This window comes from Callorhinus ursinus, unplaced genomic scaffold (assembly GCF_003265705.2).
Source record: "Callorhinus ursinus isolate GAN/ISIS: 27379988/994484 unplaced genomic scaffold, GSC_fseal_2.0 scaffold16, whole genome shotgun sequence".
Lineage (NCBI taxonomy): Eukaryota > Metazoa > Chordata > Mammalia > Carnivora > Otariidae > Callorhinus > Callorhinus ursinus.
The window spans coordinates 42,177,352-42,203,676 of NW_027397078.1; the positions used below are offsets into that span (position 1 = coordinate 42,177,352).

The 26,325-nt window shown below is 49.9% G+C and overlaps 1 protein-coding gene across 2 annotated transcripts; it reads left to right on the forward strand.

The window, feature by feature from the left end:
* Positions 1-411: 411 nt before the first annotated feature.
* On the forward strand, positions 412-26,325 carry MXRA5 (matrix remodeling associated 5). 2 transcript variants are annotated; one of them, XM_073902157.1, is made up of 8 exons: positions 412-575; positions 2,660-2,875; positions 8,245-8,374; positions 8,599-8,989; positions 11,319-16,277; positions 19,130-20,030; positions 23,314-23,674; positions 23,893-24,068. In XM_073902157.1, exons 1-8 carry the CDS (start codon positions 529-531, stop codon positions 23,914-23,916), a joined length of 7,029 nt encoding a protein of 2,342 aa, XP_073758258.1. In that variant the 5' UTR covers positions 412-528; the 3' UTR covers positions 23,917-24,068. The 2 variants fall into 2 exon arrangements, with proteins under 2 accessions (XP_073758258.1, XP_025713138.2); XM_025857353.2 differs by having other exon boundaries at positions 23,314-26,325.

A 26,325-nucleotide genomic window follows, 5' to 3' on the forward strand; every position in this document is an offset into this window, starting at 1 on the left:
CGTCCCGCCCGGAGGAGGGCAAACCCTGCTCCTTCTCCCTTCCCCGGAAAGAAAGCAAGCGTCCTTCCAGCCCTGCTAGGAAGAGCGGTCCGGGGCGCGGACCGTGTGCCGCGGCTCGCCGCGCGCTCCCTGCCTCGCCCGCAGCCCCTGGTACCCGGACCGCCTCCGAGACCGGGAACACTCTGCCCCAAAGCCGTGCGCGCTGGGCCGCGGCCGCTCTTCCAGCCGGAGTGGGCGAGGCGTGCGCTCCCGGGCCGAGGCGCAATGAAAAGGCGCGAGGAGGGCTGAGCGCAGAGCGCGCGCGGCCAGGGTCCCTTGGCTCGGGCCCGCGCCCCGTCTCCCCGGGGTGGGGCAGGGCAGGGTGGGGGTGGGCCGAGGCGTGGACTCGGGGAAGCCTCTCGGCGCCGCGAATAAAAGGGATCCGGCTCTCCGCGCCGAGCTGGGAAGCCTCGCTGCCTCGCCCCCGGCCCGGGAAGGGCATGGCCCCGGCGGACCCCCGGCGGTGACTCGCGCGCCCCGGCCCCGCGGATGCTCAGGGCGCCCCGCTCCCGTGAGTCGCGGATTCCGAAGGACAGGTGAGGACCAAGAGCAGCCTGGGCGCCCAGGGGGCGCGGACCCTGCTGCAGGGGTGGAGTTGGGGTTCGGCCAAGGGAAAAGCTGGGCGAGGGCGAAGGCGAAGGCGAAGAGACGCATGGCAGTGTCCCTGGCACTGGGGCTGAGGGGCCAGTGCGGAGGCAGGAGACAAGCCGAATCTGGCGGGAGGATCCGTTTCTCCTTTACCGCTTCCCTCCCTGACCTGGCAATCTCTCTCCGACCCATCCCTGGTTTCCAGGGAGGCGCCCAGGGGACCCCCAAGTGAAAGCGAGTCCGCCCTGCGTTGGAGGGGACAGCACAGCTGCGGGGCCTCCCCGGAGTTCCTCGGCGCACTGCGCTAAAGTTTCTTCTCTTACTCCTCTCCCCCTGGAAAGGGGGAGACCCTCGGCCCGCTGGGGGTTGAGCCGCACGGAAGCTGGAGAAGTCATCGCCCGGGAGAGTCGGCTCCTGGTGTGCGGGTCCCAGCCTGGGCTACCCGCAGGGCCACCCGAGCTGCGTTCCGGGAAAGCCCAACTTTTCCTTGGAGCGCGGCGCTGGAAGCCGGCCAGGGCGCAGGGCCGCCGAGCCAGTTAGCCCGCCCCGGCCCAGCCTCTCCGGGTTCCCCGCGGGCCCCGGCTGCCCTGCTGGCTCAGGGCGCCTCCCCCCGCGGCGCCAGGCCTGGGCTTCCCGGGGGCGCGCGCTCTCGGTCTCTCGGGAGGACCTGGCGAGAGCGCAGGGTGCGGAGGAGGCGTCGCCACCACGCGGGGGCCGGGGCCGCCCATGGGCACAGCGCGCGTTGCGGGCGGCGGAGCCCAGCGCCGAGGGGAAGCGCGCAGGCAGCCGCGGAGGCTGCCCTCCGTGGGGCTGTAGGAACCTTCTCGCCCCCGAGCGCAGAGGTGAAGCCTGAGTTTCCTTCCCGCAGGGCTGTCTGCACCGTCAGCTCTTGACGCGCAGCTCAAAGAGAGGACGCACACGGGCTTAAAGGAATATCTATTTGGAAGTGAATTAAAGGACGGAAAAGCTCTGGATTTGGGATGCCCCTAGCTTGTGTGAGCGCATGAGCTTGATATCAGCAGTTAGCGTTTGCCCAGAGCAGGCGCGTTTCCGTGTTGTGCACTTTACTTTCCACGTGCATTACTATTTTTAAGTAAACTTCATTCAAGAGATGACGAACATATAAAATGATTAAGGGATGGCCAATGCATGAAAAAATAAATAACCACGGGTATTCTAAACCAGACAGCTGAGGCAGCCCATTATTTGAAACATCCAGGCATTTCCATTTTTGTGTGTATGACTTCACTGATCTTTTTCCTTTGCCTCAACATATGTCATCAGGTAATTCCTTTCCTTGTCATTTAATGTCACCTTTTATAAATTGTGTCCCCGATGAACAACGATGGTGCATCGTGGCAACCCTGTGGCTCTTCCAAGAAAAGAAAAATTAAGGATAGTACACAAACCTGCACATAATGGAATACATTTTTCGTTAGTGAATGTGAATCCTTTAAACACTTTCAGAAGATATATTGAAAACTTTAAATAATGTCATTAAAAAAGGGAAACACTCTCAATGACCTTCTTGATAAGTTGTTTTTTTTTTTTTTACTTCAAATACGTACAACATGTAATGGCTCGGAATTGACATTGGAGGCAGACACATAGTTATTTTAATTACTTTATTATTATAGAAACACAAATGTATCTCTCTTCTCTACATATATACAAATATATATACACGAATATGTATATATAGACACACACACACACACATATATATATATATTTTTTTTTTTTTAGTGTGTCGGTGTGTCTATTCCCTACCCTCGCTCATCACACACTGAGATTTCCAAACCGTAGTGTCAAAATCAGCAATTACCTTGCATCCTACGTAATGATTAAAGTTAACGGGGAAAGATAAGGAAAGTAAGTTTCGTGTTTCTTGGCTCAGATACCTTGTGTCGCTAAAGGATACCATATGATGTCTTGGGAAGCTCCAAATCATAATGCACACTTGAAACCACAATTTGCTGAGCATAAGAGCTACCTGGCCATAAACGGATATCATTTTGTGGTTCCCCCACAGGTGTCCAGGGATAACGCACCCCGACAAGATGCCAAGGCACGCGCACTGGCCAGCCCTCTCCGTGGTGCTGATCCTGCTCTGGGGACATCCTCGACCCACGCTCGCCTGTCCTCACCGTTGCACCTGCTACGTTCCTAGCGAGGTCCACTGTACATTTCGCTCCCTGGCTTCTGTGCCCGCTGGGATTTCTAAACATGTGGAAAGAATCAATTTGGGGTTTGTACCACATTCTTACTGAACAGTTTCAGCCTCTTTGTTTTTTTCATACACGTATGTGCATTGACGTAACTGCAAATGCTTATTCCTTTCCCTGTCGCTCTATCTAGCATTGCGTACCTCGATATGGGCAGAATCGGGGGTGATGGATGTTAACTCTACTACATGCAGTCCTTTGGGGGCGGTTATCTGAATTTATCCATCAACTGCAACCACTATCACAAGGCTAAATAACCAGCATCCTGAACAACTTCAGTGTGTCCAGAGATTTCCCTTGATAACAATTATTTTCCAGATAGTAGGTCCGAACGAATGTATCAGACACAGACGTAAATATATAAATAGACTTACTTAAATAGACCTCAGAAGCTATTAAACATAATTTTAAAATAAATTGGACATTTCTGACATTCTGTAAGTTATCCGGAAGATGCGACTGTGACCTTGGGGAAATAAAAGAGTTCTTGCAGATTTTGCCTCTTTAAAATAGGGATATATTTTAAGAGATGTTTTTATGCAGCATTTCAGATAGAACTCCTTTATTTTAAAATTTTGTTTCATATGCAGAAATGCTTTCTATACATAAATATTAGTTGCTATGAATTATAGGTATTCATGTGTAACTTTATAAACAATTACTTGGACTTTCTCAACAAAATACATAAGCTATTTTCGACCACCTACAAAACAACAAAAATAATTTGGGATTTGATGGCTGGCCACTGATGGGACATTTTAGTAAAATGAAATGGCCAAACCTGAGTCAATGAACAGATAATTGTATATATATGCTTGGACATCTTATAGCACAGAGTTTAAAAAAAAAAAAAAGAACTTCTTGCATTTGTAAAGGCCAGTAGCAGTAGAAGAAGAGAATGAGAATTAAGAGAAATCATTGCCCTCGTGAACCACTCTCAGCATATTGTCCCATATTGCTGTGACTCACCACCTTGTCCCTCAAGCCCGACCCCTTGGCAGAGCACAGAGTTGGAGGTACTGTCACACAGGCCTTCATGGATTCCCCGAGAAAGTATGAGAATGGGGGTGGTGGAGGAAATGGTTTTCCGCTGTGTGTCCCGCCCAGAAGACCTGAATGTGCCACCTTTTGTATATTGAGGGTCTGGAGTATCAGCGTTTTCCCTACTGGCCTTCTGGTTGAAAACTGGGGCAGGGAAGTTGCGCCACGCCTCCACAAGTTAACCACAAGGTTAACGATGTGATGGCTTGATCCTAGCAACACCACGAGACCATGGCTTGTCAAGCTGTATATACCTCATAATTTCTGTGACATTTTCCCTCTACTTGTCTTTACATGGACCTATTTCGTACAGGTGAAACTTAATTTCTCAGTTAGAACATAGATTCTGCGGGTTGCATTTTAACCAACTCTAAATGGTAAAGACTATGAATTACGGTCTCCCCAAATGCTTTGCCACTGGAATAGAACATAGATATCAAGATGCTTTCTTTTCCTATTGACGGCAGTAGTATTTTGAGATGCTGTGGTGTGATATTAAAGGAAAAAGAAAGCCAGTTAAGGAATAGCTTCACTGCACCGACATACGTTACTTCCCTCTGGCTTAATTGGTAACATGAATCCATATGGCATGTTTTCATTTCAGTCAATAAGGTCACTCTTCTCTCTCAGCACTTTCTCTGAAAATCAGTCTCAAACTAGATTCATGAGACTGTCATTGTGCATTTTGTTGCTGGGGGGTGGGGAAGAAGAGCAACATCTAATACAGATAGGACTCAGGGTCTGATTTGTCTTCTAGCCATCTGGAAGGAGGAGAAAACTCTCAAGGAATGAGAGATTATTGGCAAAGTACTAATGAAATCTTTCATTCCCACACAGATGTTTTCAGGGTCCTCAGTCACCATGGAAAAAGAGATCTGCTGTTTCCTGTTTGGACAGTCCCAGAGCTTTTTCAAAAATTACTTTCCAAGTATTTTTGAGTAAACAAACAACAACCAAAAAAATCATCCACTTAGTGTCATATTTCTAGACCTTTAAAGACTTTTATTTTCCCCTTGATGAAAAGACTCATTTTGATGACCTCTTTCTGAATTTTCCAAATGCCCACACTGCCCTTTTCTAATTTTAGAATTTGTTTTGCGATTCTAACCGGTATTGGTGAAGCAGTCTCACCTATATTTCTGAGATACTGGAAAACATTTCACTTGACATGGTTCCGTGGTCAGTTACCCTCAATCAACAAGTGAGGGAGGCATTGTGCACAGGAGGGCGAGTGGCTGATAATGTTGCAGACTCTCCATGCAGACTCATTCCAGTCTCTTCCCTGAGCACCACGCTGATTTCCCCGTCTCCCTGCTGGATTTTAGATGGGCGCACAGAGGCTTCGTCCACACGCATTGGGCCCTCAGAGGGAAGAATATACCTCCTCCACTTGGCATTCAGGCAATCCCCTTGGCTTTTGTCTGTCCCCACAAAGTCTCCCCATTCATAGCTCTGCCATGAACAACAGGTGCATCTGTTGGTCCCTGATGCCTGTTAAAAACAAGCATCAGGAGGATGCAGTAGGATAGGTTATCCATCCATCCTGGACGGGGGAGGATGCATGCAGGCGTGAGGGAGTCCCAACCGTGCTGTTCCTCTGCCCTCACACACAGTCCTTCCCTGCACCTTGGCACCCGCCGTTATAGCTGAATGTCCAGTTGGAAGTGAGAATGTTTTGGCAACATAGATACACAACACTAGTGAGCACAGCACCCCTTGGACTAAGATGTGCTGAAGAACATCAGAATCTTTCTGACTTGTTTTAGAGGTTGAGCCTTTGACTCTCACCTCCTCTGTCCCAAGACCTGCCTCCTCCTTCTGGTCTTTCTATTTTTTTATCTTCAGGGTCTTCTCGGGGGATTCTACTTACTCCCTCTCCACGTGGAAGAGCATTGTTTTCACACATACCTTAGTTTGTGTCGCTCCTTTTCTTAAAACCTTCCAGTCATTTCCTATTGAAGTTGGAGCAAATGAAGCGCACTCCTTCCCATGGACCCCCAGCTCCTAGATTGCCTGCCAACCCCACTTACCTCACCTGATACGATTCTCCCACTAGCTTACTGTTTCCAGGCAAACCTCAGGCCTCAAGAAATGGAAAGGAGTTTAGATTCTTCCATCCATTCCCTGTTAGGTTCATCATCCCAGACAGATTTCATTGTAGAATCCTAAATAGTAAGTGAATGAAGCAGTGCATCAGTTCATAGACTAACCCATCTTGGGTTAGACTCTGGTTTTTCAACCTCAGCCTACTTGGGGCGCTATTTCCATTTTTGTGTAGGATAGTTCTTTGTTGTAGGGGCTGTCCTGTTTTGCATGGTGTTGACTGGCATTCTTGACCTCGTCCCACTAGATGCCAGTAGCACCTTCCCCTTCTCCCAGCTGTGATCTCCAAAAATGACTCCAGATATTGTCAAATGTCCCCTGGGGGCAAGACCACCCAGTTCAGACCACTACCATAGATAGATAGATAGATAGATAGATAGATAGATAGATAGATGATAGATGGATGAATAAATAGATAGATGATGATGGATGGATGGGTTGATGAATAGGTAGATGATGGATGGATGGATAGATAGATGGTAGATGGATGGACGAATGGATGAATAGGTAGATATATGATGGATGGATGGATGGATGGATGGATGGATGGATGAATGAATGGATGGGTAGATAGATGGATGGACCAGTGGATAGATAGATAGATATGATGGATGAATGGATGAATCAATGAATGGAAGGATACATAGATGATGGATGGATGGATTGATGGATAGGTAGATAGATGATGGATGGATGAATGGATGGATGGATGCATAGATGGATAGATAGATCTAGAGATAGATAGATAGACAGATAGACAGACCAACAGACAGAATCTCTTCTGCTTGGGAGGTTTCCAAATCTCCAATTCTTGATATTAGGGGCTGAGTCATTCCTTGTGGGTGGCCCTCCTATGCATTGGAGGGTGTTTAGCAGCACCCTTGGTCTCTACTTACCAGATGCCACCAACACACCCCCACCCAGTTGTGATGCCCAAGCATGTCTCCAGACACTGCCCATACAATCCAGAAGGGGGAACCTCTGTATTTAATTGTCTATTGACTCCATGAGTTAAATGACAAACAGGAACCATGATTACATTTTTACTCTATTGTCCCCATGCATTATTTTGAATCCCTATTGCATTTTCCTAATGAGACAGGATACGTTTCCTTCCATCAGACCTTTCCTTTGCGTAAGTTGATTTTATAAAACAATGCAATGTTTAAAGTAATTCTATGAAGAGTTCCAAGTAATGAAGGTGAGTGGTTTGCACCCAGAGATTGTATTTCCTGGAATTTATAGCTGAAAGGTGATGCTTCCTAGACCTGGCTCTTAGAGGAGTGATTACCCACGTCTTGACTTTGAATTTGAGGTCTGGGTTCAGGCACATATGTATAAGAAAATTAGACCTGGCGTCATCTGGTGTTTTAGGCTATGAGCACTTCACCTGCATTGTCTCCAGATCTGTTTCCTTTTATCTAGAGGATAGGGAGAAGTCATACAGAATGTCAGGCTAGATGTGTTCCATTTCAGCAGAAGCAGGGGCATAAAGTAAATGCCCTCCACTACAGGATTCTTCATTCATTTCAGAATCCCTTCCCCAGGGATTGACTCTGGGGAGTCCCTTGTGCCCCCAACAATGTAGCAATGAGGAATTTTCAGATTGGTCAAGGAAACATCTTTACCAATGTGGATGCAAACACAAAACCCAAAGCACACCAGAACGTTTACAAATAATTTAGAGAATCCATCAGAAATGGCCACTTGTGCTTGTGACATATGGTGTTGGTGTGTTGGGTAGTTAGTTCTTTCATTTGGTCCTTTAGAGCCTGGAGCACTTCCTTCTCTTGTTTTGTGATGCAAAGCTACTTCCCAAGCTGCCTATTTCTTTGCATTCATGCTAAGTCTCTGCATTCAATGACCCGTGTGTCATTCATCCATTACTGACACTTTCAGTACAAGTTTCCAAGGAATTGCCATTTGGACCAACTTCCTTTAGAACTTAAATCCTACTTGTTTCCCTAAAATCGCCTCTAACTCCATTAACATGTACCTAGTCAAAATTCCCAGCGAATATTCCTGAACTGAATGAAAGCGAATAAAAATACGTCACTCTCCTTTTGACCCTGGTAGTGGACACGGACACAGAGCAACAAATGTGCTTTGGGAATGGCACCAGTAGACCTCAGAGTCAACATTTGGCTAACTTGCTCCTGGGCAGGCTGCAGGATCTTTCCCATATGGGATTTAAGCATTCACTGTTTCTTATTCCAATTACTATTATCATTTTTTTTTTTTTTTTTAGATTTAATAGTATACAGGCTTTGTCAGAAACCTCATTTGCGGGACTGACCAAGTTGGAGCTCCTTATGATTCATGGCAATGACATCCCCAGCATCCCCGACGGGGCTTTAAGAGACCTCAGCTCCCTCCAGGTAAACCCACGCTTTTACAAGCATCAGTAATTACAGCCTGTAGGACCATTAATGAATAGTGGGAACGATCTAATGCTCCCAAACGATTAATAAAATTGCCATTTTTTTAAGGTTAAAAACCAGCTTCATGTCATTACTTCCCTGCCCTCTGTTCTGGTTTCTGTCCCTGCCTGTGGCTTTGTAAATTATAAACAGGATTTTCCGCTACGCCCCTGTCTCCGTAGGTTTTCAAGTTCAGCTATAACAAACTGCGTGTGATCACAGCACAGACCCTGCAGGGGCTCTGGAGCTTAATGAGGCTGCACATTGACCACAACAAGATCGAATTTATCCACCCACAAGCTTTCAATGGCTTAACATCCCTGAGGCTTCTCCACTTAGAGGGAAACATGCTGCACCAGCTCCATCCCGGCACGTTCTCCACGTTGACGTTTCTGGATTATTTCAGACTCTCCACCATAAGACACCTCTACCTCGCCGACAACATGATCAGGACTCTGCCCACGGGGATGCTGCAGAACATGCCGCTTCTGGAGAATCTTTACCTGCATGGGAATCCGTGGTCATGTGACTGCGAGATGAAGTGGTTCCTGGAGTGGGATGCCAAATCGAAAGGTAAGAGGGGAGGGCAGAGCGAACATGGCTCCCCGCGGCACATTCCTGACCCTTCTGGAAAGGTTCTGTTCTCTGATGTTCTGACGTTGCTTTATCTTGTGAAGAGCACATCACCAAGTCGGTACGGCGGGAAACATTCATGGAAGTTGTACAACCTTGATGTTAAGACACCCCTGTTCCATAATGGATGTATCCTTCTGTGAAATATAAAGCAGTGATCATTTAATCACTTATGTATAGTTGACTACGATTGTCTTCAGTTGGATATCTGGAGTGTTATGTGCAGCTTTGGGTTACAGCTAAATGGGGGATTTTCCACCCGTCCCTGTCCTATGAGGAGGTGTTCAAGGAAGTTTGGAAAAGAGAAGGCCAGCAGTGGCTATGATGTTATTCTCTTAAGAATGGGGGAGAGGGATGTTCTGCATTGACCCAGAGAACAGAAAACCAGGAGTGTTGGGTCGATATTGCCAGACAGTAGATTTTGATTCAAAATAAGGAAGCGTTTACTTCTTTGTCTTTCTTTTACTCCCTCCCTCAAGCCGTACCTTGAAACCCACCCTCAATCCCATTGGGTTTACCATATCCCAGGTCTGTTGGCTCATGTCTATCCTCATGACCTCCAGCTTGGGTCCAGCTCCTTTCTTCTCTCTCTAGGAGGAGAGTCAGGCCTTCTGGGCAGGTCTTTGCAGCCGTGATCACCCCTCCTTCAATCAACTCTACCCAGAGCAGTTGTCAGAACAAATTGTCAGAGGAAGCGTGTGGTCCTGCCACACTGCTGTTTAAATGTCCACTGGTTTCCCATTGCTCTTGGGATGGAACGTACACTGCTTCCTAGGAGTTCCTACACAACCGTGCCCACCCTCCTGCAACATGCAGGTCCCCCACTTAGTCACTCACGATAGCCACAGTGCTGTCTGTTTGCTTCCTTATACCTTCCAAACTTATTTCCCAATCCGTGTCATTGGACCCGCGGAGACCATGCATCTGCTGGATGTTCCAGGGTCTGATTTAATTTCAGCCCTCAGAGCTTTGTTAAAACATCACCTCCCTTGGGGCGCCTGGGTGGCTCAGTAGGTTAAGCATCTGACTTCAGCTCGGGTCATGATCTTGGGTTCCTGGGATGGAGCCCCACGACGGGCTCCACACTTGGTGGGGAGTCTGCTTGCCCCCTGTCCCTTCCCCGGCTCGTGCTTTCTCTCTCTCTCTCTCTCTCTCTCTCTCAGATAAATAAATAAAATCCTTAAAAAATTGTTTTTAAATCACCTCCCTTAAGAGGTCTTGCTACCCTCAATTTCTACTTAGCATCTTGGCCTGTGCCTATCTAGGACCATTCTGCACACACACCTTATGTCCCACTTTCATGTGTTTCCAAGTTATAGATGATGGTCCTTTGACTGGTTCATTCCCAGTGAGAGTAGAAAGAAGAGGGCAGATATCCAGAGCACCGTACTCTTCTCCCTTCCCCAATGCGAGATAGTGTGGCTCCATTTACTGCTATAAAAAGGCACCTAGGTCTGGAGCAGGGAGAAAACATCATTCAGCCTTGCAAATGTCAGTTGGAGGAGACTTTGTGACTTTGCAACAGACACATCAAGTAGAAAACTGGGTGTGGAGTTCATAAGATGTGTTGATGGGAGAAGCACGTATGGGAGCCATCACTGGATAATAGATGATGATGGAAACCTACATGGGGGTGAGGCCATGGATGACGGGGCAGAGTGAGATGGAAGGGGGCCTAGACCAAATCAAGGAACTCTCCATCAGTAATGAGTCAGGGGGCCAAGATGGACAAAAGAGTGAAAGAAGCAGACCAGATTAGGAGAACATTCTGGAAGACTTGATGTCCTGGAAGCCAAGAGTAGAATGTGAATCCAAAATGGAAACACAGCCTGAAATGAAAAATTACAGCAACAGAAAAAAATTATAAAAGGTACATATGATGTGATTCATGGCAAAAGTGGGTCCTTCAACCTGGAACTGTTTTCACGGGTTGCATTTGTTTAGGTAAAATCTCCTGGACCCTTAGAGAAAGTAAGTTATATAATGTGTGTGAATAGAGTTGCTTTAAAAAAAATACTCAAAAATATTTTTGAAAAAAGTATTCATTATTCATTGTCAAGTAGTTCTAAAATGGTAGTTCCTTACCACACTCTGTGCTAAATTGATTGAAGGTCATTGATGAAGTCACAGACATGAGTAAGGTATTCAATCATGAGGGACATGCACTGAGGTGATAAAGAGGCACACAAAGACTTTACCCTCCGGCCGTGTGCGAGGCATGCCGTTCTTGGGTTCGTTAACTTATAGCATGTTTGTTTATTTGTTTTAGGGACTCTGAAGTGTAAGAAGGACAAAGCCTATGAAGGTGGTCAGTTATGCACCTTGTGCTCCAGTCCCCCCACACTGCGCCAAAAGGAGATTCACAAGCTGAAGGACATTACTTGTCTGAAGCCTTCCATAGTGTCCCCTCTGCGACAGAACACGAGCAGGAACGGCGAGGAGGAGCAGGAACTAGAAGAGGAGGGTGACAGCCAGCTCTCTCTGGAGGGGTTCCAATTCCCCCCATGGAACATCTCTTTGAATATGACTGACGAGCACGGGAACACAGTGAACTTGGTCTGTGACATCAAGAAGCCAATGGATGTGTACAAAATTCACCTGAACCAGACGGACCCTCAAGAGATTGATATAAACGCGACCATTGCCTTGGACTTGGAGTGTCCAATGACTCGGGAAAACTACGAGAAGCTGTGGAAACTGATCGCCTATTACAGTGAGGTCCCTGTGAGGCTGAACCAAGAACTCATGCTCAGCGGAGACCCCAAGGTCTCCTACCACTACAGGCAAGACGTGGATGACGATGCCCTCTACTACACGGGGGTCAGAGCCCACATTCTTGCAGAACCGGAATGGGTCATGCAGCCGACCATAGATCTCCAACTCAACCGACGTCAGAGTACGGCCAAAAAGGTGCTGCTCTCCTATTATTCCCACTATGCATTAACCATGCCCACCAAAGACGCAAGGCAGTCTCGGAGCAGAAGCTGGGTGATGATCGAGCCCAGCGGGGCAGTGCAAAGAGCTCAGACTGTGCTGGAAGGGAGCCCGTGCCAGCTGAGCTGCAACGTGAAGGCTTCTGAGAGTCCATCCATCTTCTGGGTGCTTCCGGATGGCTCTGTCCTCAAAGCACCCATGGAGGACGAAAATGGCAAGTTCTCCATCCTCACCAGTGGCTGGCTGAGGATCAGATCGACAGAGCAGTCGGACTCGGGTTTGTACCAGTGCATTGCTCAGGTGAGGGATGAAATGGACCGGATGGTATACAGGGTCCTGGTGCAACCTCCTGCCACTCAGCCACCCGATGGCCATATGGTGACAATTCAGAAGAACCCAGGGGAGCCAGTGATGTTGCCTTGCAGTGCTCTGGCCATCCCCGAAGCCCAGCTCAGTTGGATTCTTCCAAACAAACGGATAATTAATAATTCGGCTAACACCTCACATGCATACGTGTTGGCAAATGGAACTCTTTCCATCCCAAAGGTCCAAGTCAGTGACGGCGGTTACTACAGATGCGTGGCTGTCAACCAGCAAGGGGCGGATCACTTTACTGTGGGGGTCACAGTGAATAAGAAAGGATCCAGCAGGTCATCCAAAAAGGGCAGACACCCAGGTGGGAAGAGTCTTTCCAGAGTGCCAGGAGATGTCGTGGAGGACGAAGGGGGTTCAGGCATAGGAGACGAAGAGAACATTTCAAGGACAGGTCTACACACAAAGGACCAAGGGGTACTCATCAAAACAAAAGACGATGCCATCACTGGAGGTAAAAAACCCAAGAAAGGGCGAAGAAAACTCAAACACTGGAAGAATTCGGAAAAAGAACCTGAGACGAACATCGCAGAAGGTCGCAGAGTGTTTGAGTCCAGGCGAAGGATAAATATGGCCAACAAACAGATTAATCCAGAGCGCTGGGCAGATATTTTAGCCAGAGTACGTGGGAAAAATCTCCCGAAGGGAACTGAAATACCCCAAGTTACTAAAACCACCACGCCTCCATCTGTGGGTCCAGAAGTGACACCCCTTCATCCTGCTGTTCCTCCCCCCTCGGTATCACCCGCACAGACCACAACCAGTGCCGAAGAAACCTCAGCCGATGCGTCTCTATTTGGTGAGGAGGATCAGGTTTCCAGTACTGTGTCCTCAACCAGGTTGGGACTGGAAAGTGGACACGATGGAGTAATTCTTGCTGAGCCCAAAGTGGCAAGCACACGTCTGGAAGAATTCATTGACCATGACTTTTCCAAGACTGAGGATACCACTCCCACTGAGGCCGACCCAAGGTGGGTGATAGCCAGCACCCTGATATCCGTAGCTCATGAATCTTCTCCTACTCTGCAGACCCTGGACCTGGTCTATGAGGAGCCCGCCAGTGAAAGCGCAGCCACAGAACGCCGGCCTGCAGTAGATGCTGGATCCATGCCAGAGCCTACGTCAGATGAGTATGAGTCTCCGTTGGGTGCCATCTCCTTGGCTGAGTCTGAGACTGTACCCTACATTCCCCCAGACTGGGAGACTAACCCACAACCAGATGAAGAGAACACAGAAGAGCTGACCTCCACTCCCTTTACACCAACCACCATCTTGTGGGTTGGTGACTCTGGGACATCTGAACCATTAGAAGGGCTCACGTTAGGGGAGCCAGATGCCCCATCAGAAGGACATCCACGGGGAGAAACAGATGACACTCGGCTTGCGAAAGGTGCTTTAAGCACCCAAGGCAACCCGCTGATTGAAAAGGGCACAGAGGAGAATTCCAAGGCACTACAGGAAGGAGATATGCCAGAGAGACACCCCACAAACTCCCCAAGTCCTGAGAGTATGGGAAACCATGTCGAATCTACCAGTCTGCTTAACTCTGCCCTGAGAGTGAATGGCATTACTCCCTTTAAACATCCCAGGGAAACCACGCTTGATACTCTCTTTGACAAAGACACCACCACGGTGGCAGCAGTGACGCCAACCAGAAAGGCCACTTTGCCGTTGGGGCTGACCACTCACCCTTCCCGAAAGAGACCCAATGGGAGGAGGAGATTCCGCCCCCACAGATTCCGACACCGCCATAAACAAACGGTGCCCACGACTTTTGCCCCAGTGGAGGCTTTTTCTACTCGACCTGCTCAGGTACCTGAAGCAAAGGCTCCAGACCATGTGGGGAGTGCACCGGGGCCAACATCTTGGGTTGACAGCACCGTTGGTACCCCCAAGCAGTCGGAGATGAAGAAGCCGACAGAACCTGTATCCAAGGGGACCCCACGAAGGAAACACGGGAAAAGGCCAAATAAACATCGGCATTTCACTTCTACAGTGAGCCCTCCAGACTCTGCATCCATGCCCAGCCCTTCCCCAGAAAACAAACGTAAAAATGTCATTGTCCCCGATTCGGAAACTGTACTCTTATCGACAACCATTTCCCTGACAACTGGCGACCCGCATGGGAAAGCTACAGTGGAAGATTCTGTGACAACTGCCACAAAAAGGAACTTACCACCCAGTAAATTCCAAGAGACAATTCCAGTCACCTATAAGCCTGCATGGGATGGAGAAGAAATGACGAATTACGGAGTCAGAAACATCAATGACTATAAAACCGACAGCTCAGTCCCTGACGACTCCTTCACTAATGCCACATCACCTCCTGGCTCTGAGGTCTCCACTGTGGGAGAATTTCGGGAGGAATCGGCTCCCCTTGGTTTTCCAGGAACCTCACGCTGGAATCTCCCAAGGGGAGCCCAGTCTGGGAGGCTGCAGACAGATGCACCTGTTACCAGCTCTGTGGAAAGCCTTACAGACTCACCCTTTCTTAAACAGTTGGAGGATCTGGGTGTTCCTTCGGAATTTCCACCATCAGTTGCAGCCTCTACACTGTTTCACCTGGAAGAAGTGGTTGCTTCAACCACTGTCTTGTCTTCAAGTGAGGCAGAAACCACCATCCATGCTCAAGATCATCACGAAACCACTCCAGCTGAAATTAGACCTCGGCATCACACCCCGACTCCTACTCCAATGGGGGAGCCAACATCCCCATTTTCAGCCACCACTCTTGTGTCCTTGGCACAGACCTTCACGAAGCCCACGCCTCTTGCTTCAAAGACACCTCCGACATCAACAGATTCCAAGGAAAATGTTTTCTTGAATTACGTGGGGATCCCAGAAGCCAAAGCACCCCCAGTGAATAATGAGGGAACTCAGCATGTATTGACGCCAAATGAATTATCCACCCCTTCGTCCAACCAGGATAAATTTAACTCAGCTCGAAAGCAACAGTTGGAAAAAGAAGCCTTTGATGGAAAGACCCAAAACAGTCTCCCACGGGGCCCCGATGGAAAGCACCAGGGCGGGAGAATCCAAGTCCTCCCCCAGCCAGCCAGAGTTCCTGCCAAACCGATCCCACCGAGGGGAACGGTGAGGCCAACACATACGGCCACAGAAGGCTCCTTTAGATACTTTGTAACTTTCCAGCCCCCTCGTCACTTGACCAACAAACCAGGAATAACGGCGTATCCTTCAAGGGTTTTGCCAGAGAATAAGCACTTGCTGACTCCAAGATTATCAAGTACGACGGCTCCCGTTGTTCCAGCGCTTAAGCCCAAACCTGGCATTTCCACTAAGTTTACTGACCAAGGGATGGACCGATTCAACGGCAACTCGAAAGTGTTTGGGAATAACAACATCCCGGAGCTCAGAGACCCTGTTGGCAAGCTTCCAAGTTCAAGAGTCCCCCATTATCCCAATGGAAGGTTCCCTTTCTTTTTCAACAAGACTCTCTCTTTCCCACAGTTGGGAGTTACTCCGAAACCCCAGGTGCCTACCTCTCCTGCCCCTGTGATAAGAGAGAGAAAAGTCAACCCAGGTCCCTACAATAGGATACATTCTCAGAGCATCATCCACATGGACTTTGGTCCCCCAGCACCTCCATTATTGCACCCTCCCCGGGCTACAGGGCCACCATCCACAAACGTACAGAACATCCCTGTGGTCTACTCCACCCGGAGCTCCATCCCCTTTGTGGCATCTTCTGGCCAGCCTTCCAGAAGCTCCCATCAGAGCACCTCAAAGCTCTTCTCTGCTGGAGGAGCCCCTGCATCCAAATTCTGGACGGTTGGGGAAAAGCCCCAAATTATCACCAAATCCCCTCAGACCGTGTCTGTCACTGCAGAGACAGATGCCGTGTTCCCATGTGAGGCCACGGGGAAACCCACGCCTTTCGTTACCTGGACAAAGGTTTCTACAGGTAAGGCATTTATGTGTTTGCGTTTTAACCGGGGTTGGTGTAGAAGGAGGTCCCTTGAGTCTGTGACCCCAAGCAAAACTACAGAGTCTGGGTAAAGGACAGATGGATGGGACAGAAAGGGACATCTGAGAACCTAGATACAAGGATATTCCTTTAGGGGGACAGGAAGTAAGGACCCAGAGCTCTTTTCTTGAGCTCTAAGGTCTGTGAGATTTTAATGGGACTCTGGAGACATGCCATAGGTTCTTTGGGTAGGGAATGACCTAGGCTCGGGAATATTTTATAAAGGAACCACTTGCCTTTTCCCAGAGAAACCCAGCACAAAACCCTTCCACCACCCATACGGGGTGCCATGAAGGTAAGGAAGAGTGAGCAGATTGCCCTTGCCCTTCCACTGGCTGCCAGATGTAAATGCAGCTTGTTCTGGGCTCATCAGACATTGCTTTGATTTGAACCTAGAGATACGGTCGCATTCGTTTGCTTGGGTTGCCCTAACAAAGCACCGCGGGCTAGCTGCCTTACAGACAGACCTTTATTCTCTCCCGGGCCTGGAGCCTGGGAGTCTGAGATCCAGGTGGGGCTGAGGCTGGGAGTCTGAGATCCAGGTAGGACCAAAGCTGGGAGTGTGAGATCCGGGAGGGCTGGAGGCTGGGAGTGTGAGATCCAGGTAGGACCAAAGCTGGGAGTGTGAGATCCGGGAGGGCTGGAGGCTGGGAGTCTGAGATCCAGGCGGGGCTGAGGCTGGGAGTCTGAGATCCAGGCGGGGCTGAGGCTGGTTCCTCCCAAGGCCTCTGTCCTTGGCGTGTAGACCCTGTCTTGTCCCTGTGTCGTCACGTGGCCGTCCCTCTGTGCACGTCTTTCTCCTCCTCCCTTATTCCTGTATGGACGCAAGTCCTCTTGGATTACAGTGCACCTCAATGACCTCATTTTAACTTCTTGATCCCTTGAATGACCCCATCTCCAACTAGTGATATTCTGAGATCCTAGGGGATGGGGCTTCAACGGATGAATTTTGGCGGGACACAATTCAGCCCATAACAATGGCCTGTGCTTGGAATTCTGGGATGCCCAAAGAGCACTCAGCTTCGTGAAAATGACCGTTTCCTTTGAATGGCGAAACAGTTGTCAGGTGACACAGAAAAGTACCATCCGAGACGCCACAGCCTCCGTGAAAGACTTACCTCATGCCCTTTCCCTTTCTCCCCCCGCCCCCCAACACGGACATATCCCTCAGGCCTGGATTCTGATCAGAGGGACCGTTCCTTTTCTCTTCTCCGTTTTGATGATACAGGAATGATTTCTGCTAATGGCACTTGAGGGAGCTGTGCATTCTTTGCTTAGGTTCATGTCACCAGACCTGGACGTGTTCCAAAGTTCAACAGAGGCTCTGGGCCCAGGGGAATTATGGACTTCTTTGATCAGCTCGTCATTGATGTCATATGTTTTCCTAATGATTTAATAAGGAATGTTGCTCGAAGGAGCGAATGGGGAACACCATGGGGTTTTCATGCTCAAAGGATGGTGCCTTTCTTTCTCTACTGGAACATCCCATTTGTATCAGTCCGTAGGGTTTTCCGTATCTTGTGTGATATCAGAGCATCCCCAGGCCATGTCCCCTCACTAGACGTACACGTGCCACGAATCAGCTTCTCCTGCCGGCCGCAGCAGAGGGAGCTTGTCAGAGCTCAGGGAATGGCCGGTGTTGGAAGCAGGACCCAGGAACCCAGCTGTGTGGGAGATGAAGAGAATGCTATAGCTCAGGGCTTTCCAGTTTCTAAATCTGGGATTTGTTATTCTTCAGAAAGGGTAAGCCAGCACATCAGGAAATGCTTGCCATGGAAGACCGTTTATTATTCACTCTCCACGAGGAGGGGACCATACAGGGAAGGACCAGGGTCTGTCGGCAGGTGGGGGGAGAGGGAGAAGCGTGCACAAGAGCCTTTATTGTGGTTTCTGCAAGAAGAAACAGGTGAGGCAGGGTGAGCGGGCTTGGCACTGGCTGGCTTGACTGATTTCAGTGGGCTCTGGGGCACAGGGGGTCCCCTATTTGTCTGGCACCTGCCCTGGGAAGATGAAGGCAGGTGCATGGTGGCCTGGGCCTGTGAGAGCCCCATAGACAAGGGGGTGGGGATGCGGGCTCTGCACTGCTTGTTTTGCATTTAAATGGTGAATTGGTTGTTAACGGTAGGAATTGCCTAGCTCTGGGACGGGCTGTCCTCCCACCAGAGTCAGCATGACCCAGATGTCAAAGCATCAGGAACACTCGGTTAATACCGACCCTCACTGTGGCGGAGCCCCAGGAAGATGTGATATACAACATAGGAAGTACAAGGTGGGGAGAGAGAGAAGCAAATGCCCCCGATTGTAACAGTGCACGACCTGGCGTTCAACACAGCCACACTGGGCAGCAAATGACCCGCTCACTCTGGCTCATGTTGGACTCCAAAGCCTGGCCGGGTAGAGGTGGACGGTGGGTAAAGGTGGACGGTGGCTGCAAGCATGGGGACCTCTAGGGGTCAGCACCTGTGCCAGTGAGGCCGGCCGGCATCTCTAGGAGCTGGAGTGACAAGGAGGTCCCCTGGGGAGGACCTGGGCCTCATGGAAGCTTCCAGAACACTCTACGAAACCCATGCTAGCTGCCCTTTGCTTGAAGGGGGCGTTGGTGTAAGAGTCAAAAATGGTGCAACAGAATGTTCCGTCTTCTCCATGTGGGAGGTGGGGGCTGGCCTTCGCTGTTGCTGTTTGGGACATAAAGGGGAGAATTCAGCTACACCACTAACAGCCCTCCTTCTTGGTTTTTCCTGAAAGGGTGTGTCTCTGCAGAACCTGACTATACCTGTTTTGAGTTGCAGGTGCTCTCATGACCCCTAACACCAGAGTGCAACGGTTCGAGGTCCTGAAGAACGGGACGTTTGTCATCCGAAAGGTACAGGTGCAGGACCGAGGCCAGTACGTGTGCACCGCCAAAAACCTGCACGGGGTGGACAGGATGGCCGTCCTGCTGTCCGTCACGGTGCAGCAGCCCCAGATCCTCGCCTCCCACTACCAGGACGTCACCGTCTACCTGGGAGACACTATCGCCATGGAGTGTCTGGCCAAGGGAACCCCAGCCCCCCAGATCTCCTGGATTTTCCCGGACAGGAGGGTGTGGCAGACCGTGTCCCCCGTGGAGGGCAGGGTCACGCTGCACGAAAACCGGACCCTGTCCATCAAAGAGGCCTCGTTCTCAGACAGAGGAGTGTACCAGTGCGTGGCCAGCAACGCGGCCGGCGCGGACAGCCTGGCCATCCGCCTGCACGTGGCGGCCCTGCCCCCGGTCATCCACCAGGAGAAGCTGGAGAACATCTCGCTGCCCCCGGGGCTCAGCATCCACATCCACTGCACCGCCAAGGCCGCGCCCCTGCCCAGCGTGCGCTGGGTGCTGTGGGACGGGACCCAGATCCGCCCTTCTCAGTTCATCAACGGGAACTTGTTTGTCTTCCCCAATGGCACACTCTACATCCGTAACCTGGCGCCCAAGGACAGCGGCCGCTACGAGTGCGTGGCCGCCAACCTGATGGGCTCCGCGCGCAGGACTGTGCAGCTGACCGTGCAGCGCGCGGTGGCCAACGCGCGCATCACCGGCACCTCCCCGCAGAGGACCGACGTGCGCTATGGCGCGACCCTCCGCCTGGACTGCAGCGCCTCGGGGGACCCCTGGCCGCGCATCCTCTGGCGGCTGCCGTCCAAGCGCATGATGGACTCGCTCTTCAGGTACGTGCCTGCTCCTGGCTCGCTCTCCTGCTCCTGCTTCCCCTTTGGGTGCTGGGGACCGCGTCCTAAAACATGCCTGGGGCCATCCTGGGAGCCCTCTCCGTGGGGCCGGTCAGAGAAGGGCATGACTCTGTGTCCGGGGCACAGACGCACAGACCTGAATCCCTGTGTGTGCCGCGCGGGGGAGGGGGGGCACATTTCGTTTTAGCCCAGTGAGATCTTGTCTTTATAAACTGGGACAAACACTTGGACTTTCTCCTCCTTTCCCGCCGGTCTCCCTCTCCAAGCAAAGAAATGAACTGATAACTTTTCTTTCAACGATTATATTTATTTGTATGTTAAGTGATAGTATTAGGTAGCACATTTAGGTTGCCTTCTTTGTGTATTGTATGATTTCAACAAAACACTCTATAGAGGCAGTTGCAGATCTTGTCATAAAACGGCCTTAGCCTAAGAATGAAAGGGTGTGAACACAAAAAAGTTAAAGGGTTAGGTGACTAGGGCACCGGGTTGGCACAACTGGAATTCTAACAGTTTATTTTGGCTTCGAAGAAAATCACCTTCTCTCATCCAGTGCCTTCCGTTCCCACATGTATGGACCTTGAGCACTGGTTCTCAACCCCCTGAGTGATTTTGGCCCCAGGGAACATTGTGCAATGTTTGGAGACATTTTTGATTGGCATAACTCAGGGAATGGGGGTTCCACTGGCATGTGGTGGGTGGAGACCAGGGATGCTGCTTAAAGCCCTACAGTGCCCAGGATGCCCCGTTCCAGAGAGTCATCCAAGCTCAACGGTCAGGAGTGCCCAGGCTGAGACACTCTGATCTAGCATGAAACACAATTGATCTATCATCTGTCTGTCTGTCTGTCCATCTATCCATCCATCCATCCATCCATCCATCCATCCATCCATCCATCTTCTCTATCTATCTATCTATCTATCTATCTATCTATCTATCTATGTATCTACTATCATCTATCTGTCGCAGTGGTTTTCAGCTAGACAGATGGCACCACCGGGGAACACTCATCAATGACTGGGAACATTTTTGGTTGTCACACTAGAGTGGAGGCTGCCACTGGCATCTGGTAGGTGGAGACCGGGGATGCTACTCATCACCCTACAGCGCTCAGGAAGCCCCACCCCAGAGAGTCATCCAGCTCCAGATGTCAGCAGTGCCCAGGCTGAGAAACCATGGGCTAGATCCAAAAGTGCCAATGTGTCTTCAATACACGTCTCAAGATACAGAGCACAGAGACAATGGTTGGCAAAATGGAATGTGGTGGAGAAACCCTGGCTTATGGTGTGTCTCCAGCATCCACAGCCCAGCAGCTCAGGCAGGAATGCATGTGGACATCCGTCCCACCCAGGACGCAGGGAGGGAAGCCAGCGCGCAGGGGCTCTGAGCAGCTGTGCCTGGCCTCCCCGCCTCTCTTTCCAATGCAGGAAGAAGGCAAACGCGCTTTCTCGCAGCCTGTTAACTTTAGACAGTTGGGTGGTGCCTAGTGAACCTTGCACACTCCATCCAGAATACCACGTACACAGTTTTCCCTGGACTATCTCCCAGCTCGGCAGATGTACTGCCATGTGTGGAAAAACTGTTTTCAGCTCTTTTTGGCACGGCTCAGGCAGCGTTGAATGAATGGCAGCAAAAGAATGTGATCCCACTACAAATGTGAACTGTTCTACTAGTATCTCCCCATAAATCATAGATCGCTGTCTCTGCGGCTTCACTGTTACTAAATTTTGACTAATTACATTCTTAAGAAAGTGTGATTAAACAACCCACGTGAGTTTTATAAAAGAGCGGGCTCTATGCCTTGCCTACACATTGGGACTATTTAAAAATACAGATCTTGGAGCTTTTCTTGAAGCCCGATGCCCAGTGGTGGGTAGGCATGTCTGTGTTTCTGGGTTGCTCCGTGGATTGTGATTATGGCCGAAGCTAGGAATCACCACTTTGAAGTTTCAAAATGCTGGCAGACATGAGCTACTGCCCAAAGTTTTGGATTCTAAACTCTAAGACACATTGAAATATCTTTGCTCCTCTCCTACTAATTTATGTTAACTTGATTTGCACTCGCGGCCAACAAAACAGTTTATTTGGTCATTGTTAGTAGTTGTTTGTATTTTATTCACAATAATCAGGTTGATTCAACCATAGGCAGACTTCTGTTTCTTGTTCTTGTTCTTGTTCTTCTTCTTTTTTGGTAGTTTTACAACACAGTTCCACACACGCTGTTCGAATAATGCAGAGTTTAGGAAATATTTATGGATTTAAATTCAACCCCCTCCTTCTCCAAATACCACCATTATAAATTATGTGTAATTGAGATTTTTCAATCTGGACACTTCTAAAGGAAGAACCTCCCAAGTCTTTCCACCTCTTATTCAAAACATGAGTTCTTTTTTTTAAATTTAATTTAATTTTATTGTTATGTTAGTCTGACACTCAAGGACACCTCAATATTTAGAAAAAGGTCACATACATAGTGAAGACCTTCTTATCGTTCTCCCCATTACCGGCTCCTTTAAACTGAAAAGCTTTTGAACTATTAACCCAGAGGTGTGTGGGCTTAGGTCCAACGTCATCATTTCACAGGGGGGAAAGGAACGCTGGCTTGGGGTGCTGGCTGGTGAATGTCATCCAGCTTTAGGTACAAGTTCTAGGGAAGAAGACATCACATCAATATTGCCACGTTCTAAAGGACCCAATGTTAGCATTGAAACTCTGGAAATAACCCCAATTACACGGTGCATAGAGTAGCCACTTGGCAGTCTCTAGCCTCGTAATGGGAGATAGTATAATACAAGATTGTCAAGGATAAACATTGAAGCGTCTTATTCAGGAAGAACTCCACTTCTTTATTGAGTTCGCTCAGATTCATTCTCTCCATGGCTGTCGCGTTTTGCCTGATTTTATCATTACTATAAGCTGAGCCCTGACCGCCATGGAAATACGAGATGCACGTACACCCACACTAACAGGCTGGACGTCTTTGACTGCCTTTCACATCCTTGACTCAGGGGCCAGGCCAGCCAAAGGTCAGACTCTACCGAGTCAGAGTTTTTATTTGTGGTAAATCAATGATTTCCACCTGTGAATGCAGTCCAGCGCAGTCCCCTCCAGGCTGCAGAGCCCATGTGACATTTTGCAGTAGCAGCCATGTGCCCAGATAGTTTCCAGAACCACATGTTTTCCTTTCGTTCCAGTGACCTAAAGCCAGGATGGAGCATATGGGAGACTGACATCCTCTTCTTTTTCTTTTTTTTCTGGTCAGCTTTGACACCAGAATCAAGGTGTTCGCCAATGGGACCCTGGTGGTGAAATCCGTCACGGACAAAGATTCGGGGGATTACTTATGCGTTGCCCGGAACAAGGTTGGAGACGACTTTGTCGTGCTCAAGGTGAACGTGGTCATGAAACCGGCCAAGATCGAGCACAAGGAGGAAAATGACCATAAGGTCTTCTACGGGGGTGACCTGAAGGTGGACTGTGTGGCCACCGGGCTTCCCAACCCTGAGATCTCCTGGAGCCTCCCGGATGGCAGCCTGGTCAACTCCTTCATGCAGTCTGATGACGGCGGTGGCCGTACCAAGCGCTACGTGGTTTTCAACAATGGGACCCTCTACTTCAATGAGGTGGGCATGCGGGAGGAAGGGGATTACACCTGCTTTGCCGAAAACCAGGTTGGTAAGGATGAGATGAGGGTGCGGGTCAAGGTGGTGACCGAGCCCGCCGCCATCCGGAACAAGACGTACTCCGTGGTCCAGGTCCCCTATGGTGACGTGGTCACCGTGGCCTGTGAAGCCAAAGGGGAGCCCACGCCCAGGGTGACGTGGCTTTCTCCAACCAACAGGCTGATCCCCGCCTCCTCCGATAAGTACCAGATATATCAGGATGGCACTCTCCTCATTCAGAAAGCCCAGCGCTCAGACAGCGGCAATTATACCTGCGTGGTCAGGAACAGCGCAGGGGAGGACAGGAAAACAGTCTGGATTCACGTCAACGTCCAGTCGCCCACCATCAATGGGAACCCCAATGCCATCACCACCGTGCGGGAGATCGCTGCCGGCGGGAGCCGCAAGCTCATTGACTGCCAGGCAGAAGGCATCCCCACCCCGAGAGTCTTGTGGGCCTTTCCCGAGGGCGTGGTTCTGCCTGCCCCCTACTATGGGAATCGGATCACCATCCATCGCAACGGCACGCTGGACATCAGGAGTCTCAGGAAGAGCGACTCCGTGCAGTTGGCATGCATTGGTCGCAATGAGGGAGGGGAAGCCAGGCTGATTGTCCAGCTCACTGTCTTGGAGCCCGTGGAGAAGCCTATATTCCACGACCCGGTCAGCGAGAAGATCACAGCCATGGCCGGCCATACCATAAGTCTCAACTGCTCAGCTGCAGGGACCCCGACGCCCACCCTGCTGTGGGTCCTTCCCAATGGGACGGAGCTCCAGAGCGGCCAGCAGCTGCAGAGGTTCTACCATAAGAGTGACGGCATGTTGCACATCAGCAGCCTCTCCTCCGTGGACGCTGGGGCTTACCGCTGCGTGGCCCGGAACTCTGCCGGCTACACGGAGAGGCTGGTTTCTCTGAAGGTGGGGCTGAAACCCGAGAGCAGCAACCAGTATCACCATCTGGTGAGCATCATCAATGGGGAGACCCTGCAGCTGCACTGCATCCCTCCAAGGGGCCGGCCGGCTGGCTTCTCTTGGACGCTCCCCAACACCATGCTCATAGAGGGCCCCCAAACACGGGGGCGCTTTTCCCTCTGGGAAAATGGCACCCTCACAGTACGTGACGCCTCCGTGTTCGACAGGGGGACCTACGTGTGCAAGGTGGACACTGAGTACGGCCCTTCCATCATGAACTTTCCAGTTATCGTGATAGCATACCCTCCCCGGATCACCAGTGAGCCAACGCCCGTCATCTACACGCGGCCCGGGAACACCGTCAAGATGAACTGCATGGCCATGGGGATTCCCAAAGCCGAGATCACCTGGGACCTGCCGGACAAATCGCACCTGACCGCCGGGGCGCAGGCCCGTCTCTATGGGAACAGATTCCTTCACCCCCAAGGCTCCTTGACCATCCAGCAGGCCACACACAGAGACGCAGGCTTCTACAAGTGCACCGCAAAGAACATCCTAGGCACTGACTCAAAGACTACTTATATCCACATCTACTGAAACGCCTCCCCCAGGACATGGACTCCACGGCCATTGCTTGGAAAGTTAGAACAAAGCGTCATTGGTAAGGAAAGCTGCTGCGGCCGGATGGTCAGAACTCTTAACTGATCCGTCATGGTGCACAGTGGCCCCCGGGTGGGTTTCAGGTTCATGTTGACTTTGACCTATGCCTTGTCGGCGAAAGGAAGCAATGCAGACACAGGTTCAGCCTCTCCAGGGACTTTGGTTGATGTTGATGGCATGCCACCTGCGCCTGTGTGGCGTTTCACCGGAGCTGGGCGCACATTGCAGACGCCGTGTCTACGCTTTACTGGGCGTCTGTGGCACACCTAAGGAGCACTCACTGAAAATAAACCGTAGAGATGACCAGTGCCTTGCTGCCCCATTGAAGATGCATCCCCTAGTTAACCTGCTGCAGTCTTAATATGATAGAATGTTTTAGAATGACTACCCATCTTTCACTTATTAGAACTCCAGCTTGCCCTATAAGGGCTTAGAACCACAGTGACTGATGTTTTTGTAACGTACAAGTTTCATACAGTACAGCTACCATTTTATATGGAACTCACTTTTTTATATAATGGAATTCACTTTCTCCCTGGAACTCACTTTTTATATAATGTCTTACATAAAGACATTTTATATTTTCTTTCCAATCAGACGATGAGGCTAGAAAGAAAGTAATACTTTCTGTCTCATTAAAAATAATAAATTATTGGTCTTTACAAGACTTGGATACATGAGAGCAGGCATGGAAATACAATTGTAAAAACAAATCCCCTATGCTTCCTTGAGCAAATTCAGTAACCGCTATTATATTACATTCCCCAGCAACCTTATGGTATGGGAGGCTGGGGTATTGAATTTCTTTGTTTGTGGATTTATCCTGAGAGCTGAAGTTAGGGGGAGAAGGCAGGAGAGAGCTAAGCCGTGATCCTGCACAATGAATCCAGAGCCTCCTGGAAAAACCAGGAAGTGTCTCCCCACCCACCCCCTGCCCCCCGTCAATGTGTGCTCATGGAAAATAGGACACATGTTATCCCCATGACTGCTTTACTGTATTTTTAAGGTCAATATAATGTACATTTGATAATAAAATAATA